General features: G+C 39.6%; 1 protein-coding gene across 1 annotated transcript; it reads right to left on the bottom strand.

The window, feature by feature from the left end:
• Positions 1-337: 337 nt before the first annotated feature.
• Positions 338-11,255, bottom strand: LOC120304317 (complement factor D-like). Its single transcript, XM_039334729.1, has 5 exons — positions 11,096-11,255; positions 8,463-8,619; positions 6,187-6,331; positions 2,615-2,872; positions 338-834 (listed from the first exon to the last, which is right to left on the bottom strand). The coding sequence occupies exons 1-5, from the start codon at positions 11,151-11,153 to the stop codon at positions 679-681; spliced, it is 774 nt and encodes a 257-aa protein (XP_039190663.1). The 5' UTR covers positions 11,154-11,255; the 3' UTR covers positions 338-678.
• Positions 11,256-16,688: the final 5,433 nt, after the last annotated feature.

Here is a 16,688-nt window from a genome sequence, read left to right as displayed (position 1 = left end):
ACCACGCATATTAAAGTTGCTAAGATTGAGAAACACTGATATAGCATATGAATTAGAATTATTCTGACTTTAAGATGACAACTTTAAGGTGTGTGGGCTTCAACTCCCAGAGTTGCCCAACAGGTATGATTTAGTACGATTTGCATTTATTGCCAGGAATTCTCCAGGGTTTCCTGTCCTGGTCCACTTTGAAGATGTCAGGAATTATACTCAGAACTTGGAGGCCAGTAAATCTAGCACACAAAACCATGTTCTGAAGTTAGTCACCACTTAAATAAAAGATTGGGAAGAGGGATATCATGAGGATTGGAATTCCAGTCTCTCTGAATCTTAAATAACGATAAAAGCAGCAGCATCTGCATTCCATTTATTTTTTTGCAAACTGGCAACAGTCCTTGGTAAGTATTGCTGGTTGATTTATAAGTGCCCCTTTATAAAAAGAAAAGAAAGAAGCTGAGCCCATCTCCATAAGAGAAGGAGGTTCCTTTCTGAACCTCTTGGGAGAACAGAATAACTGTGCTGGAAGAGAATTTGGAGGTCATCTAGTCCAACCACTAGAAGACAGGCAGGAAACATATCATTTCAAACAAAGGGTTGTCCATTTGTCATCCAAAGGTCATCCCCCTTTGCATCTAGAAGCCTCAGCAAGGAGAGCTATCAAGCAGTCCGTCCTATGACTTAATTGTTGGCTGCTATGGTGCTGTTGATCCATGAGACGTAAGGCGCGGTCCGGGTGTAAATGCCAGGTTTCCTCTCATTGCCGCAAATAGTGGAGCCAGTGGTCACGATGCCTTCAGCAATGCCATTGCAAACAATAGGTCCACCAGAATCTCCCTGAGAAGCAAATCAGAGTCAGTCCCAGTTTTAATATTACCATTATTAGTAATACCTTGCTTCAAATCTCACCTCCCATGAGATTTTCCATCTATTCCTATCACTGACCTACTTTGTAAAGATGTGGTAAAGAAAATATTTAATAGTAATAATAATAATAATAGTAATAATAGTAATAACAACAATAATAATAATAACACGCCTACCTGTTTGTCTTGGTAGATAGAGTCTGTCAATGACAATGAATCATGCCCTTCATCCACGCAGTGACATTGACAGACTCTATCTACCAAGGTGAGCGTGGAATGCTGCAAGTACATCAGATGGTTGAAGAAGAAAAAATGGCTTTGGAAGACTATCTGAAGGACAATGATGAAGATGCACTGAAATTAGTATTTCAGGAAGGCTTACTGACTAGTGGAGAGACCCAACTGGCCTACAAGAAAGACCAAATGAAGAACAGAATAGAAGCATGGGAAGACAAAGCACTACATGGCCAGTACATTAAAAAAAAAAGCTGGGAAGGCAGATAATAAGACCTGGCAATGGCTAAGAGCAGGAAAATTGAAGAAAGAGAACAAGGGACTAATTCTGGTTACACAAGACTAAGCCTTAAGGACAAATGCATACAAAGTCAAAATTGAGAAGACAGCAACAGACAGTAAGTGCCGCCTACGCAAAGAAGCTGAAGAAACAGTGGACCACTTGGTAAGCTGCTGCAAGAAGATCGCACAGACTGACTGCAAGCAGCAGGTGGATCATAAAATAGAGAAAGTCATAGAAAATGATAAAATTAAACTGCTCTGGGACTTCAGAATTCAAACAGACAAGCACCTGCAACATAACACCCCAGACTTAACAATTGTCAATAAGAAAGACAAAAAAGTCTGGACGTGGCAGTGCCTGGAGACAGAATAGACAAGAAAGAACTGGAGAAGATAACAAAATACAAAGACCTACAAATAAAAATAGAAAGACTGTGGCAAAGGCAAGCAAGGGTAGTACCAATAGTAATAGGCGCCTTGGGTGCAATCCCAAAACAACTGGAGCACCACTTGAACACCATTGGCATTGACAAATTTGCCATTAGTCAATTGCAAAAGGCGGCCTTACTAGGAACTGCTTCCATCCTGCGACGATATCTGTAATACTGTCAAACATCCACATCTGCCTATCCCAGGTCCTTGGTAAAGACTCGATAGGTGGACAAAAATGCCAAATCCAGTCTGAACATCTGGCTGACTATGCGATGATTAATAATAATAATAATAATATATATATAATATATATATATATATAATATATATATCTATATATATATTATATATATATATATATATATATATAGAGAGAGAGAGAGAGAGAGAGAGAGAGAGAGAGAGAGAGAGAGAGACTGTAAATATACGTTAATAGAGAGAGAAAATTAGCCCAGGGCCACATAAACATAAAGTATGGTTGGATATCATGTGCAGCCTGGGGGTGGTTAGTGAGATCTGGCAGGCTTGCTACCTGCAGTAGAGCATCCATGTTGAAGGCAGTTTATCCTGAACAAGTCTCAATCAAATAACTGGGTGTGAGAGGCCATGGAAAGAAAGTGGGGAATGAAGAATATGGTTTACATGAAAATAGGTGGCAGAGTTTAGGGCAATAGGAAGCCTTAATTAACTCACTGAAACTTTGGCTGAGAATTCACTCTTACAGTTTCCAAGATTCTGCTTCAGCCCAGAATAGTTTTGTAACCTTCCTCTTTTTTCCCTCCTTCCACCAGCCCTGTGATCACCTTGCAGGAGTCTTTTTTTCTTGATTCAGCACACATCATGTTCTCTGTCACGCTCCCATCATGGTATCTCCTCATATTGCATTGATTTCGAGCGATGATGCCAAGTTGCACAAACTGCAGCCTGTCTGTTTTCTTTCCCGTATTGCGGGTAATGCCCCAGCCGGCCACTTCGCACCGAGTGTTTGCAGGGACATGGTTGTTTACAGTCTGGTATGCCAGGATCTGCACGTGTGGCCCAAGGACTGCAGGCTCTGCAAGCTAATTTTGAGAGAATCAGAGATGAAGGAAGCAGACTGCATCCAGGATATCAATTCTTTACCACAAATCATCAACATCACTTTTATCCCTGATTGCCAATATTCGATTGCCATAAAAATGAGAAGAATGGGTGAGCATTAGGTTGAGAATTCAATTCTAGATAGCGATAAATGTTTCTTTCCTGGTGTGCAGAGAAAAAATATCTGCTGTGAACTCCGTGTGGTGTCAGGAAGGGCATCTTTCCAATAAATGCTCAGCTCCATCCAGTGCCCTTACCCCAAATAGGGGTTAAAGGGTTGTAAAAAAAGGTAGTTGGTCCTGAAAGTGGGAAGATTAAAATAGGATCTAAGTTTGCATCAAACCCCACTTTGTATGACGGCTTTGTAAGATTCAGACATGTTCCTGCAAAGCCTTGCACAAAACAATACAAAAAATAATATATATACACATATGTGTACATATATATGTGTGTGTGTGTGTGTGTGTGTGTGTGTGTATTAACTTTTGTTAAATGTGCTTCATCTATTGTTTAATTTCTTTTATCAGCATGCACAAACACTAACAACAGAGACGTTAATACTGTATTAATTAGTTCAAGACTAAAACTATAATTACACAACTAACACTTTGATGTGAATTACATCTTTCTTTTTTACCTTATACTGTACTCAGCTTTGGATGAAAAATTAAATAATCTTATGCTTGGAACATTGACATCCTAAATGGCAATTAATACTGAAAAGAAGTTTTACTTTTCTCTTTTTATTTCCAATACTCTGAGCTGTTTAAATAATGGCATGTTAATTATTTAAAATCATATTATACAGATATTATTGCATTGAAGTAGCACAATGTATGATGATGTACAACATTACAACAAAAGGAAAAGAATAGAAAAAAGAGAATGTATCAATATGAGTGCACTGTCTGGAGTTGCTTTCAATCATAGGTGTCCTGTATATGGAAAATGTAGAATTAATAGGACATGAAAAGTTGCAAATGCATACAGGATGCATGTAAAAACAAGGATGGGATTCAGTGTATTTATTTATGTGCTCATTTATAGCATTTATATGGCCACCTATCTCATATTTTGATTCTAGGCAACTCACAACAATCAGTTCTGCAGTTAGGTCTTTCATCTTGACTTTTTTTAATGGCACCTTCCCCATAATTCTATGTGAGTGTGCAATGGTCTGTGCAAAATATGATTTTTTAAAAAAAATGAGAAAAGAGAGGATTTTAATGCCTCAGTCCAATTCGGAATCAAGGAGGCACTCCTTTTGGGGTAAGGATCTCACTTGACCTTTAAGTGAAAAGGAGCACACAATCCCAAAAGGGAACAGAGTCAAGAGAAAAACCAAATCGGATTTCATTTCATCGAAATTGTAGCTGCAAATAATATTTTTAATAGGAATGGCCATCCAGAGCATTGATAATTCTCGCTTCCTGTTCCATTAAAAAGCACCACTTAACAGCAATTTTTTGATGGGCATGTGGAGAGTACAGGTAGTCCTCGACTTACAACCATTTGTTTAGTAGCCAAAGTTTCAACAGCACCAAAAAAAGGGACTTATGACCATTTTTTACACTTACGACTGTTAGGATATCCCCATGGTCACGTGATCAAAATTCGGCTGCTTGGCAACTGGCATGTATTTATGACGGTTGCAGTGTTCCGGGGTCACGTGTTCCCCTTCTGCGGCCTTCTGATAAACCAAGTCAATGGGGAAGCCAGATTCACTTATCAATCGTGTACTAACTTAACAACTACAGTGATTCGCTTAACAACTGTGACAAGAAAGGGCATAAAATAGGGCAAACTTCAATGAACAACTGTCTTGCTTAGCAATGGAAATTTTGGAGCTCTATTGTGGTCGTAAGTCAAGGACTATCTGCACACTCAGCTCAGAGGATCTCAAGACTCCTTCAGGCCTTGTTGTGTTGAAACGGAAAGACTATTCTCCAGAATCAGAAGGGCTAATGTTAAATCTGTAAAAGACAAAGAACAAAAATGAGATGGTTTTTCTCCAGTAGTATTCAAACAGGTTTTCTATATTGGGTAGGTGTGAAAATTTTGAGGGTCCTGATTGGCTGGTGAATAGGATGCATAACTTACCTATAGGAACCTCTCCTATGTGAAGGAGGGAAGGAATAAAATCACTTGTCTAAAAGGGGGAATCAACATAAAGTTTTATACACTATGGCTCTGTGGCGGCTTAAAAAGGAAAAATGTTGGTTTTGTGGGAGATAAAAGAGACAATCATTTAAATCATGGTTGGGAGCTGAAATAGGGTGAGTGACATGGGATCAGAAGCTAAAAATGGGTTGGCCAGGCTGTTCTGTTGCAGTTGAAAATCAGATGTTGGGAAAGTTGTGGGAAGACACCAAGAAACAAGATTATCAGTAGAAGACACTAAGGTCAAACCAAATAAAAGTAATCTTTGCTTGACAACCGAATGTACACTTTGATAATCATAGGTCAGTTATCCAATTGCCAAAAACTGTTATCTACACAGAAGCCCCTTATGGAGCTTCTGGAGATATCTGGGATGCAGGAGGCTTTGTCATGGATACCGGAAAGAGGGTGGTAAGCATTTCAGGTCATGACCCAAGGGAGAAGATGCCCAAGGAAAGGCAAAATAAGAATATCTTAGGTCAGCCTACCCATGTGGACCAGCCAGGAAATTAGACAGAATACAATTGGTCCTTGACTTACAACTATTTGTTTAGTGACCATTCAAAGTTACAACGGCACTGAAAAAAGTGACGACCGTTTTTCATCTTACAACTATTGTAGCATCTCCATGGCCATGTGGTCAAAATTTGGACGCTTGGCAACTGGCTGATATTTATGAAAGTTGCAGTATCCTAAGGTCATGTGATCACTTTCTGTCAATTTCAGACAAGCAAAGTCAATAGGGAAGCCAGATTACTTAACAACCATGTTTCTAACATAACTGCAGTGATTCACTTAACAACTGTGGTAAGCAAGGTCATAAAATGGGGCAGAACTCACTTCACAACTATCTCGCTTAGCAACACAAATGTTGGCCTCAATTGTGGTTGTACATCGAGGACTGCCTGTAGAATCTTGTACATGTAGTACAAAGTACAATTGCCCTGTTGTCACTTTACAGTTTGATAACTTAAGGAGAATCCCACATGAGATTCTTGCTCTGCTCATTATACAGCTGTAGACTCTGCTCCCTCTTATCTAGGGAGCACCTCCTCATCAGGTCTCCCAAGATCATTCCCACATGCCATTAGATTTTCTTAAAAGGCAACATTGATTTAAGCCATGGAATACCTACCTGGATAAGCAAGAGATCATCAAGAATGGTGTCTTCACTGCTCCCTGGGTGAGGAAAGAGTCGATGGATTCCATACAGCCGCTTGTTTGGTTCGGCTTCTGAGAGTGAATGGGCTCCCAAGAGGACTTGAAGCGTCCCGTTTTTCCTGCACCGGAGATTGTGGTTAGTGTGCATTATCAGGGACCCCTATGCTAAAAGGTCTCTAGCATGCCTCCTTCTCATACAACCCTTTGGAGAATGATGTTTTCCATCATTTTTAGATTGATGCATGTTTCAAAATAGATGTGGAAATGTAAAGAGTTAAAACCTCAGTGGGATCTGTTCAGCTCAGCTCTTGGTTTACTTGTGATCCTAAACCAGGGCTAGGCAACCGTGGCTCTTTTATGACTCGTGGACTTCAACTCCCAGAATTCCTGAGCCAGCCATGCTGAGGAGAAAGGGAGAGGTTTCCAAGCTGAGCCATGCCGGCTCAGGAATTCTGGGAGTTGAAGTCCACGAGTCATAAAAGAGCCAAGGTTGCCCACCCCTGTCCTAAACATAACAGAATTCCAGTTGAAGGACTTAGTGCTCTCTGAGCTTAATTGTTTTCTTACAGACATTTCATTACCCAAACTAGGTAACATCATCAGTGCTAACGATGACACAGACAGCACCAAGAACCGTTCATTTCAACCCTGAGCTACAAATATTCTGTTTTATTAGAATTATAGTTGATCAAGAAGGAAAGTTAAATTAAAGATAAACGGATAAAAACAAGCATAAATAGATAAAAATATGCAAGAGGTCTAAGTATACTGAGTCAAACTTAAAACTAAGTATCATACTTCTTGAAACTGCTTTTCATATCTACATTTGATATAGCTTCTTAATAGTCTAAAAAGTTAATCAAAGGGAAATTAGGAGTCAACCAAACTACATATGGCGATGGTGGAGTTTACACCATGGGCTAAAGTTTGGCTTGTTTAAATAAATGGTTTTGCTGAATGCACTACATGCACAGTGGCTGTGTTTGCATAATTGTGTTTGCCCTCTGAAAGAATCAGATGGACGACTGCTATAAATGGGATGACTTGATAGCAGGCTTCCAATATTTGAGAGGCTGCTACAGAGAGGAGGGGGTCAACCTATTCTCCAAAACACCTGAGGGGTGGACAAGAAATAATGGAAGGAAACTTATCAAGGAGAGATCCAACCTAAAACTAAGGAGAAATTTCCTGACAGTGAGAACAATTAATTAGTGGAACGACCTGCCTCCAGAAATTGTGGGTGCTCCATCACTGGAGGTTTTTAAGAAGAGATTTGGGCAGCCATTTGTCTGGAATGGTATAGGGCAGCGGTTCTCAACCTATGGGTCGCGACCCCATTTGGGGTCGAACGACAATTTCACGGGGGTCGCAAACAACGCAGTCCGCCATTTTTCCCCCTTTTCCTTAGCTGTGCTACTCCCTTTTATTCTATTGGCTTTTGAAAGCAATAGAATAGACTCTCTTGAATAGAGTCTAATTCTATTGGCTTTCAAAAGCCAATAGGAATTGTCCAGGCTGTCTCTGCCCTGCTGAGCCTGCCAAAAGTCCCATTCTGCAAACGGTGCTGCACCAGTTGAGTAGTCCTCGACTTACGACCGGTTGAGTAGTCTTCGACTTACGACCGGTTGGGGGTCGCGGCATTAAAAAGGTTGAGAACCACTGGTATAGGGTCTCCTGCTTGTTATAAGAATATAGCTATTCAACCTTTAAATGTCATCTCAAAGGGAAGGGAGGGAGGGAGGGAGGAGGGAGGAAGGAAGGAAGGAAGGAAGGAAGGAAGGAAGGAAGGAAGGAAGGAAGGAAGGAAGGAAGGAAGGAAGGGAGGGAGGGAAGGGAAGGGAAGGGATGGGGAAGAGGAAGGGACTGTGTCCATGTCTGAAATCCAGTAAGATATTACCTAATAATGGGTTTGGAAATGTTTGCATCAGCCAACCTGCAGCTTCTTTTTTCTTTCTTTTTATGGACCAGATTGCCCTCTTCTCTGAACAACCGCCAATAATTAAGGCAGCAGATACAACCAAATGGTTGCCTTCTTTAGGCAAAGGAGTGGATTTCTGTGGTGGGTTATATCTTTCTACCTGTGAATTTATGAACTTTCAAGGTGGTCTAAGGCATAAGAAGAGGCAGGCCGTTATATTCCTGGCTGGTGGACTAATTCCCTGCTGTTACACAGAGTGGAAAAAAGAGGCTTATTTGTGTGGAAAACGAACTTTCCATCTCCAGTCACCAGAGAAGAAATCCCGCACTCACGTTTCCTCCAAGCAATGGGCTGCGCTCAGCACCCACTGCTCAGCAATCAGGAACCCTCCACAAAGATGCTTCCCATCTTCCTGCAGAGACGCCATGTAAGGCCTGAGATGGGGGGTGCTCTCCGACCCTCCCAGAATACGGCCCCTGGGACGATTTGCTGGGAGGGAGAAAATGCTGTGTTTTAGTCTACATCCTGGAAAACCACTTTACTTCTGCCCTGGAGCCAGGCAGGAACACACATAGGACCACATTTCAATATATAATTGAACAGGTTGGTGAGGAAGGAATATGGAGTTCAAAATCCCAGTGCCCACCTATCTGTGGGGGAGGAGGGCATGAAAATGCTGCAGAATTGGGTCAAATACCCCCTTTTTATCCCTAATGTTGGTCCAATTGGTCCGAGTGTACTTAGTTTTTTTCCAGAAATAGAGAGAGAAGGGGGGGGGGGAGATAATCATCTCTCTTTTGGAGTAGAAAAAAAAAGCCATCAAATTAGAATTAAATTCACCTTGGCTTTCTTAAAAGTCCCATCCACTGCCTAATGCAGAGGCTGACTTTTTTTTTTACAGACCCTGGAGAACTCTTCCAGCACTGTGGTGGAAAAATGTATTTTCTGCCTTGTTGAAAAAAGAAACACATGAAAACAGCAATGCAGTTCTTAAAATAGGCTTAAAAGTAGTTTTTAAAAAGCTCATTCCCAAATGTCAATGGAAAAATGGCATTTTTAGTTGCATGACAAAGACCCATCAATTTTGCAGTATGTCCCATTTCCTCTGGCCTTCACTTTCATAAATATATATATGAGCCACTACCCTCACATTTTGATGAAAGTAAAAGGCTCTGCCCACTAAATACCACCAACTGCTATTTAGAAATAGACTACTTCCATCCATGGAGGTTCCATTTACTTCTTGGCTGATAGACATTGCTAGTGAAATTCCTCCATGAATGTGACAAATTTCGAACAGTTATATTGTAGCTAGGATAATCCAATGATGGGTAAGGAAGGGTATTTAAACTTTTCAGAGTCCAACCTTTATGTCTCAATATCAGCACCTCCATAGGATGAAAGTACCGGAGGAAGAATCAGAGCAACAGGGAGTTTGATAAGTGAGTAAAGTTATAGTACAAGTAGTCCTCGACTTATAACAGTGCATTTAGTGACTGTTCAAAGTTACAACAACACTGAAAAATGTGACACGATCATTTTTCACACTTACGGCTATTGCAGCATCCCCATGATCAAGAATCAGATGCTTGACAATTGGTTCATATTTATGACAGTTGCAGTGTCCCTGGGTCATGTGATCACCTTTGCAATTTTCTAACAAGCAAAGTCAATGGGGAAAGATTCACTCTGGCAAGAAAGACTGTAAAATAGGGCAAAATTCACTTAACAACTGTCTCACTTAGCCACATAAATGTTGGTCTCAGTTGTGGTCATAAGCCGAGGACTACCTGCACTTTGGAAAGCTCTCTTGACATTTAATAATAATAATAGTAAAGTTGGAAGGTCATCTAGTCCAACCCCCTGCTCAAGCAGGAAACCCTATACCATTTTGGACAAATGGCTGTCCAATTTCTCTCTTCTTAAAAACTTCCGTGTTGGAGCATTCACTGCTTCTGGAGGCAGGTTGTTCCATTGGTTAATTGTTGTAACTGTCAGGAAGTTTCTCCTTTGTTCTAAGTTGCTTCTCTCCTTGATCAGTTTCTATCTGTTGCTTCTCATCCTGCCTTCAGGCGCCTTGGAGAATACGGTAGCTTGACTCCCTCTTCTTTGTGGCAACCCCTGAGATATTGGAACACTGCTATCATGTCCCCCCTTGTCCTTCTCTTCATTAAACTAGAGATACCCAATTCCAGCAACCGTTCCTTATATGTTTTAGCCTCCAGTCCTCTTCTCTGTACTCTTTGTAGAGTCTCAACATCTTTTTTACATCGCGGTGACCAAAACTGGATGCAGAATTCCAAGTGTGGCCTTACCAAGGCATTGTAAAGTGATATTTTTAAAAATTGAGCTGGCTGTTATTCTTATTTCTCCGGAGATTCCTTGTAGCTTCCTGGGTGATTTGTGGTTCCAATATTTCTTCCCTCCAGTGAACTGCCACATATTTCAAGATGTGCTATCACCCATGCCTGCCATAACTTTGTTTTGCACCTCCTAGCATCATCGCTTGCTTAAAAATCTCTGCTTTTTCAGGCTCACCAATATGCAAAAGATGGCCTGGTAAATTTAATCTGTTCTATCTCTAAAAGTTCATTATTTGGGGAATATGAAGGAAGCCTGTTCTTGCTCATAATTTTTAAAGAATAGAATACTTCAGCTATCCAGGTTTGGCTACATGCACACAACAAATTAAATCACAAAATAACTACGCAGATTTTAGACTAGCTTGTGGTTGCCAATATAGTCCCCGCGATTTGTTGTTGGTTCAGAAAAGTAGGCTAATAGCATAAACTATAGTTCAGTTAACCATGGGTAAGCAAGATAGACCTGAAAAGAGTGGATCCTATACTTGCAGGAAAAATGCTAGGAACAAGAAAAAAGTAAGATAAACACAACTTTTAAGCTATAGCAAAAAAAGCCACAGGCAAGCCAAGAGGAAGGAATAGAAGTGTGTTAATCAACTCACCAGATACAGAGAAGATGCTCAAGAAAATAATGAAGATCCCAAAGGAAGAACCAGCCATCTTTAGCTCAGGACTGTGGGTTACCCTTTCTTCGGATCTAATGCTGTTTTTTGCCCTACCATGAATTCAGGACTCAACATCAGCTTTCCGGGAAGGCCTTTGTTTTATCAGTTTAATGTGTCCTTGACATCACATTTTGCAGCAAAACAGAGAGAGAAATGATACTCTCTGTTGTTTGTTTTGGCCCGGAAACCTCTGGGAAAGAACCATTTGAAATCTCCCTGAAAGTGAACTTTGAGAAAATTGTTTGCTTTCAGTTTGAACTTTGCCCTTTTGAAGACACTCCTGCAGAGATGTCCCTAGAAGGGGAGGGGGGACAGGGACTCAAATTAACTTTTCTTTCCCTCCAATGAAGCCTTTAGTTCAGGGGTGTCCCACCTTGGCAACTTTTAAGACTTGGGGACTTCAACTCCCAGAATTCTCAGAATTGCTGGCTAGGAAATTCTGGGAGTTGAACAATTTTCTCAAAGTTCAATTTCAGGGAGATTTCAGGTGGTTCCTTCTCAGAGGTTTCTGGGCCAAAACAAACAGCAGCGAGTATCATTTCTCTCTTTGTTTTGCTGCAAAAAGTTGACATTAAGAACATCACTGGGACTGATAAAACAAAGGAGACTTGGGTGAGGCAATGCAGATTCTAATCTAAAATTATTTGTATCAAAGAAAGGTCTTGCTTGCTTGGCCATAGGATCAAATTGATCAACGCACACAGAATGAAATTTATCAGGTACAAAGTTCCTCCACTAGGAAACAAACAAAAATGTGCAGTCTATTTATTTAATCGATTTATATGGCTGCTTATCTGGCAAACACAACTCCAGGCAGCTATCATGTAAAAAAATATATATGTGGGTATGCACTGATATCCTGCCTTCATTATTTTTATATATAACTCAAGCCAGTGAATATACCTAATATTCTTTTCCCCTCAGCAACAACCCTGTGAGGTGGGCTGGATTGAGAGTGAGTGACTGGCCCAAAATCACCCAACCAATTTTCATGACTAAGACCAGAACTCACAGTCTCCTTTCGGCCTTCATGTCTAAGCTGAGACTAGAACTCATACTCTCCTGGTTTCTAGTCTGGTGCCTTAAATACTACTAGACCAGGGGTAGGCAACCTTGGCTCTTTTATGACTCGTGGAGGAATTCTGGGAGTTGAAGTCCATAAGTCATAAAAGAGCCAAGGTTGCCTACCCCTGTACTAGACCAATCTCCCTCCCTCCCTCCCTCCCTCCCTCTAATAATAAGCAAAAAATGACAGTATAACAATGGTTTTCCCGCTCAAGATAACCTCCCTAAAAAAACAGACAGAGACCTGCTGACTCTCAAGGCCTGGAGGACATCCAGCTCTTCAAAATTTACAAAAGACATTAGGTGAGGGAAACTGGTTTGGAGGGATCTCTTATGAAAACAATCTTGGAACGGTTCTTGGTTGCCAACCAAATGTGAATCTAAATATTTTGTTAAAAGTTTATTGTAATTATTATGATTTAGTATATAGTGCTCTGCCTATGCGCAGTAAAAGAAACTTGTGTGTAACACTTATCCTGTCCTAGACACCTGTAGTGAGCTATTGTGCCTGCCTGTGGCGTGTTTCATCCAGGGGGGAGGGGTGTTGTGTCCTGGGCCTACTGAAGCATTTCAGCAGGCCCAGAAATGTTGCAAATGGTCCCAGGCAACCAAAAAGCTGCCCGGGATCAGACTGGCTGGCGCTGGACTTGTGAGCATGCGCAAGGTGCGAAAAAAGGTTCTTCCCTATTGGCTGGACTGCCTGGGTTTGGGGAAACTATAAAAGGCCTGCGTGCCTGCTTGGTTGTGTCTTGAGTTGAGGAATGAATAAAGAAGTGCTTGTTTACAACATGTCTCTTGCTTCAGTGCCGCAAACTCCAAAACATAAAAGTGTGGTTGATGCACATAAAAACAGATGGAGCTATCTTGATTTTTTTGTCCATCCTCCCTGGTTATTCCTGATCAGGAGTCTAGAAAGTAAGCCATACCATAGAGGTAATTTCACTTAATCTAGTGATTAAGGGTCTAGGCAGGGCTAGAAACCAGGAGACTGTGAGTTCTAGTCCCACCTTAGGTAGGAAAGCCAGCTAGGTGATATTAGGCCAGTCACTCTTTCTCAGTCAAACTCACCTCACACAGTTGTTGTCAAGACTTTCTGTTCCTGCAAGCAGTGCTATCAGCTGAGAGATTTGGGATGCCGAGCTCTTCAGCTGAGTTTCTTCCTGTTTGGGGACCTTAAATGGGCCAGAAACCACCCTGAGAGGTGACAATGAAGGAAGGAAGTCCCAGGGACCTAGGAGAGATGGCGGTCTCCCCGATTGGTCCAGGAGAAGTCTCCCAGAAACCAACAGGAGAAAGGCTAGCTAACTCCATTGTCTAGCCGCAGCTGCAAGCAAATGGAATTCAAGAAGCTCTACTTAAGCTGATTGTAAACAGTGTTTGAAGCTAGGTAAGAACTAATTTTCTCTATCCTACTTATTTTCCTGAAAAAAAGAACTCCCAAGAAGCAAAAATACCTCCGAGAGTGAAAAAAGGGAGGAATCCCCCCCCCACTTTTTGGCTATTGGAAGCAGCGAATCTAACTCTTTAAGGAGGAAAAAAAATTAGAAAGAACTGAAAAATGACCCAATGCTGACACCTACTGGTGGATGAGGACTATAAAAACTATAAAAACTTCTGTCTGTGGCCTTCAAAGTCTCAGTAAACACAGCTGCTTAGATAAAGTGAAATTTACAGAAATAATGGATGTTTTACAAGAGGAAATATATGATACGCTGCAATCCATTCAAAGGACAATGATCTCAAACCACAAAGAAATACAAAATAACTTTGAAAGTATAAACCAACTTATCTCCAATTTAATTTCACTTCCAAAAAATCCTCAGGAGAATACAGCAGAGATGATTGAATATAAATTAGAGGAAAAAGACTTAAAGATGGACTTTCACAAAATAAAAGAGTATGATTTAATTCAAATGGAAGAAAAGACAACTTACATTTTAATATCACAAAACAAATTTGAAGACAAGAGAAAGGATTTGATGAAGAGACAAAAAGTTGCAAAAGAAGTGGAGAAAAGAGGAAGGAAAAAGCTTTCTAATGGAAAAAAGAGGGCAAATGCTCAGGACAGAGACACTGATTTACTTTCTACATCTACAGTAACACCTACAATCGTATGGGAAAACCTTTGGATTCAGCAAAGTACATTGATTAAGAAAGATTCTGGGCAAAGAAAAAAGATTAAGATGGAAACCAAGAAAATAGATGATGGGAGATATCAGAGAGAATACTTAAAAAAGAAACGTGTTTGAATATGATTAAAGAAATAGAAAAAATTTGAAGCATACCACTCTAAGAGGGATGAAATGTTTTAGATACTTAAATGTGACTGAATTCAAGAAAAGTATATATATATGTTTTCTGAGGTTTTCGCGGGTGTTTGTATGTAGGTCTTTGGTTATTCGGGTTTTTTCCCACGTAAAATTGGAAGTGTCTTGCCGACGTTTCGACGAAGTCCCATTCGTCATCTTCAGGCTGGTGTTTTCACCTTCGTGCTTCGAGGAAGAAGACTCCTCATGACACACCCACAAGCGGTAAAAGCAAGAAAAGAGGAGTCATCAGCATGGAAGCCATAATTAAAAAGCAGTTAAATCAATTAGGACCTATGACAAGATCTAGGAGCTGTGTGCAAATGACGGCTCACCTATAAAGGCACTCTTCCATAGACCAGCATTAACCCTGACGATGTCAGAAGTATCTGACGAAAGCTTGGTGATCAGTGATGATATTAAACTTTTATAGTTTATTATATTTATTATATGTATATGTATATAAATGCTTTGAATTAGAGTTAAGGGATTAGATGACTAGATCTATTGAATAGAATGTCTAAAGATTAAATATATTCTTAACTATGATGAAAAAGAATAAGAAATTTGAGAAAATAAATACTATTAATCTAGGAGAGATATATATTCTAAGTACTATGTTATTTCTTATGTTCCGTTATTACTGCTTTCTTCTCTTCTTTTTTCTTTTTTATTTCTTTTCATTCTTCTTTTCCCCTTTCTTTTTACTCTTATATCCATTACTTAAGAAATGTAAAAATGTGAGATGGCTTATATGGAAAAAATAGAATTAAGTCTGTGAATGTAAAAGTAACTAATTGCTGAGAAAATTTTTACCAGTAAAAATATTTAGAAATTGGTGGGAAAAATAAACTAAAATAAGGATCGTAACAGGATCGATGATAAGGCAATCCAAATGACTGAAAAGAAAAGAAATGTATTAATATGATGGTTATTTTTTAGGAATATTGGAAAAAATATATACTAAATTGTCATTTATTAAAACAATAAGAATTGTATTAACTCAATGTTTGCAAAAAAGGATGTTTTGGGGAAAGACGAAATCAACCAAAATTAATATATGGAATACAGACTATAGAAATCAATTGTTAAAGAGTGTTTTTACAAATGTAACCCAGACAACACACTGTTTACCAATTATTGAGTGAGTTATGCTTGTGTAAAAAATTAATAAAAAATATAATACAAAAAAAAAAGAAATAGGAGAAGCAGTGTTATTTTGCTGCCTTGAGTTCTTTAAAATAAAAATAAACACAGGATATAAAATAAAAAACAAATAAAAATCAAGGATCTAGGAACGTTCTTGATAAAGAATGGTATGAAAGGAGATATGATTAGCATCTCCTGGAATCAGAATCAATGTACAGAATAAAAGCATTTTAGCAGTGGCAGAAGTCACTCCCATTTAAGTGATTCAGCAACTATTTCTTGGGGATATTTTTGTTTGCACAACTCTAAATAAAGTCTAAAGGCTCTTCTGATTCACTAGATCAAGTTTCATTAACTTTTTTTGTGTGTGCATGTGGCTGTTCTGAGAATTCCCACCCAGTTTTTGACAAGGATGAACGCCACCCAAGATTGATGATTAAAGTCAGAACAAATATTTATTGGACTTCCATTTCTAAAGAAATAAACCTCACCCCTAGAATTACGACCTTATCTTGCCTAAAGAACAATACTGTGAGACTCAAAAGTTGCTAAAAAGAGTCAGAAATGCCATCAGAAGATAAACTTTTCTTAATGTCAGCCATGATCCACATGTTCTTTCATAGTTTTCTTCCTCAGAATCCTCCAATTATATTCTTATGATGGATATTAATCCTAAAGAAAATTGTGTGAAGCAGTAAATTGGAATATTCTTTATTGGCCAAGTGTTATCAGGCAGACAAGGAATTGTCTCCAGTCCATAAGCTCTCAGTGTTCATACAAACAACAAAGCAAGAAACCATAAATCATAATCATAAGATACAATCATATATCATAAGATACAACCAACAAAGTGGTAGTTATAAGATACCGATAGGAGTAGGTAATGGGAAAGATGAGAAGGATAATAGCAATACAGTCCTACTACATGGGTAAATATCTTAGGCATAAGACAGTGATGTAGGGATTAGGTGTTCAGGAGAGTGATGGCATGGGGGCCAAAAATGCCTTTG

The sequence above is a fragment of the Crotalus tigris genome, unplaced genomic scaffold (assembly GCF_016545835.1).
Source record: "Crotalus tigris isolate CLP2741 ecotype Arizona unplaced genomic scaffold, ASM1654583v1 scf7180000017633.3093840, whole genome shotgun sequence".
Taxonomy (NCBI): Eukaryota; Metazoa; Chordata; class Lepidosauria; order Squamata; family Viperidae; genus Crotalus; species Crotalus tigris.
The sequence above is the reverse complement of the archived record's forward strand: the minus strand, read 5'-3'. Positions and strand labels throughout refer to the sequence as shown.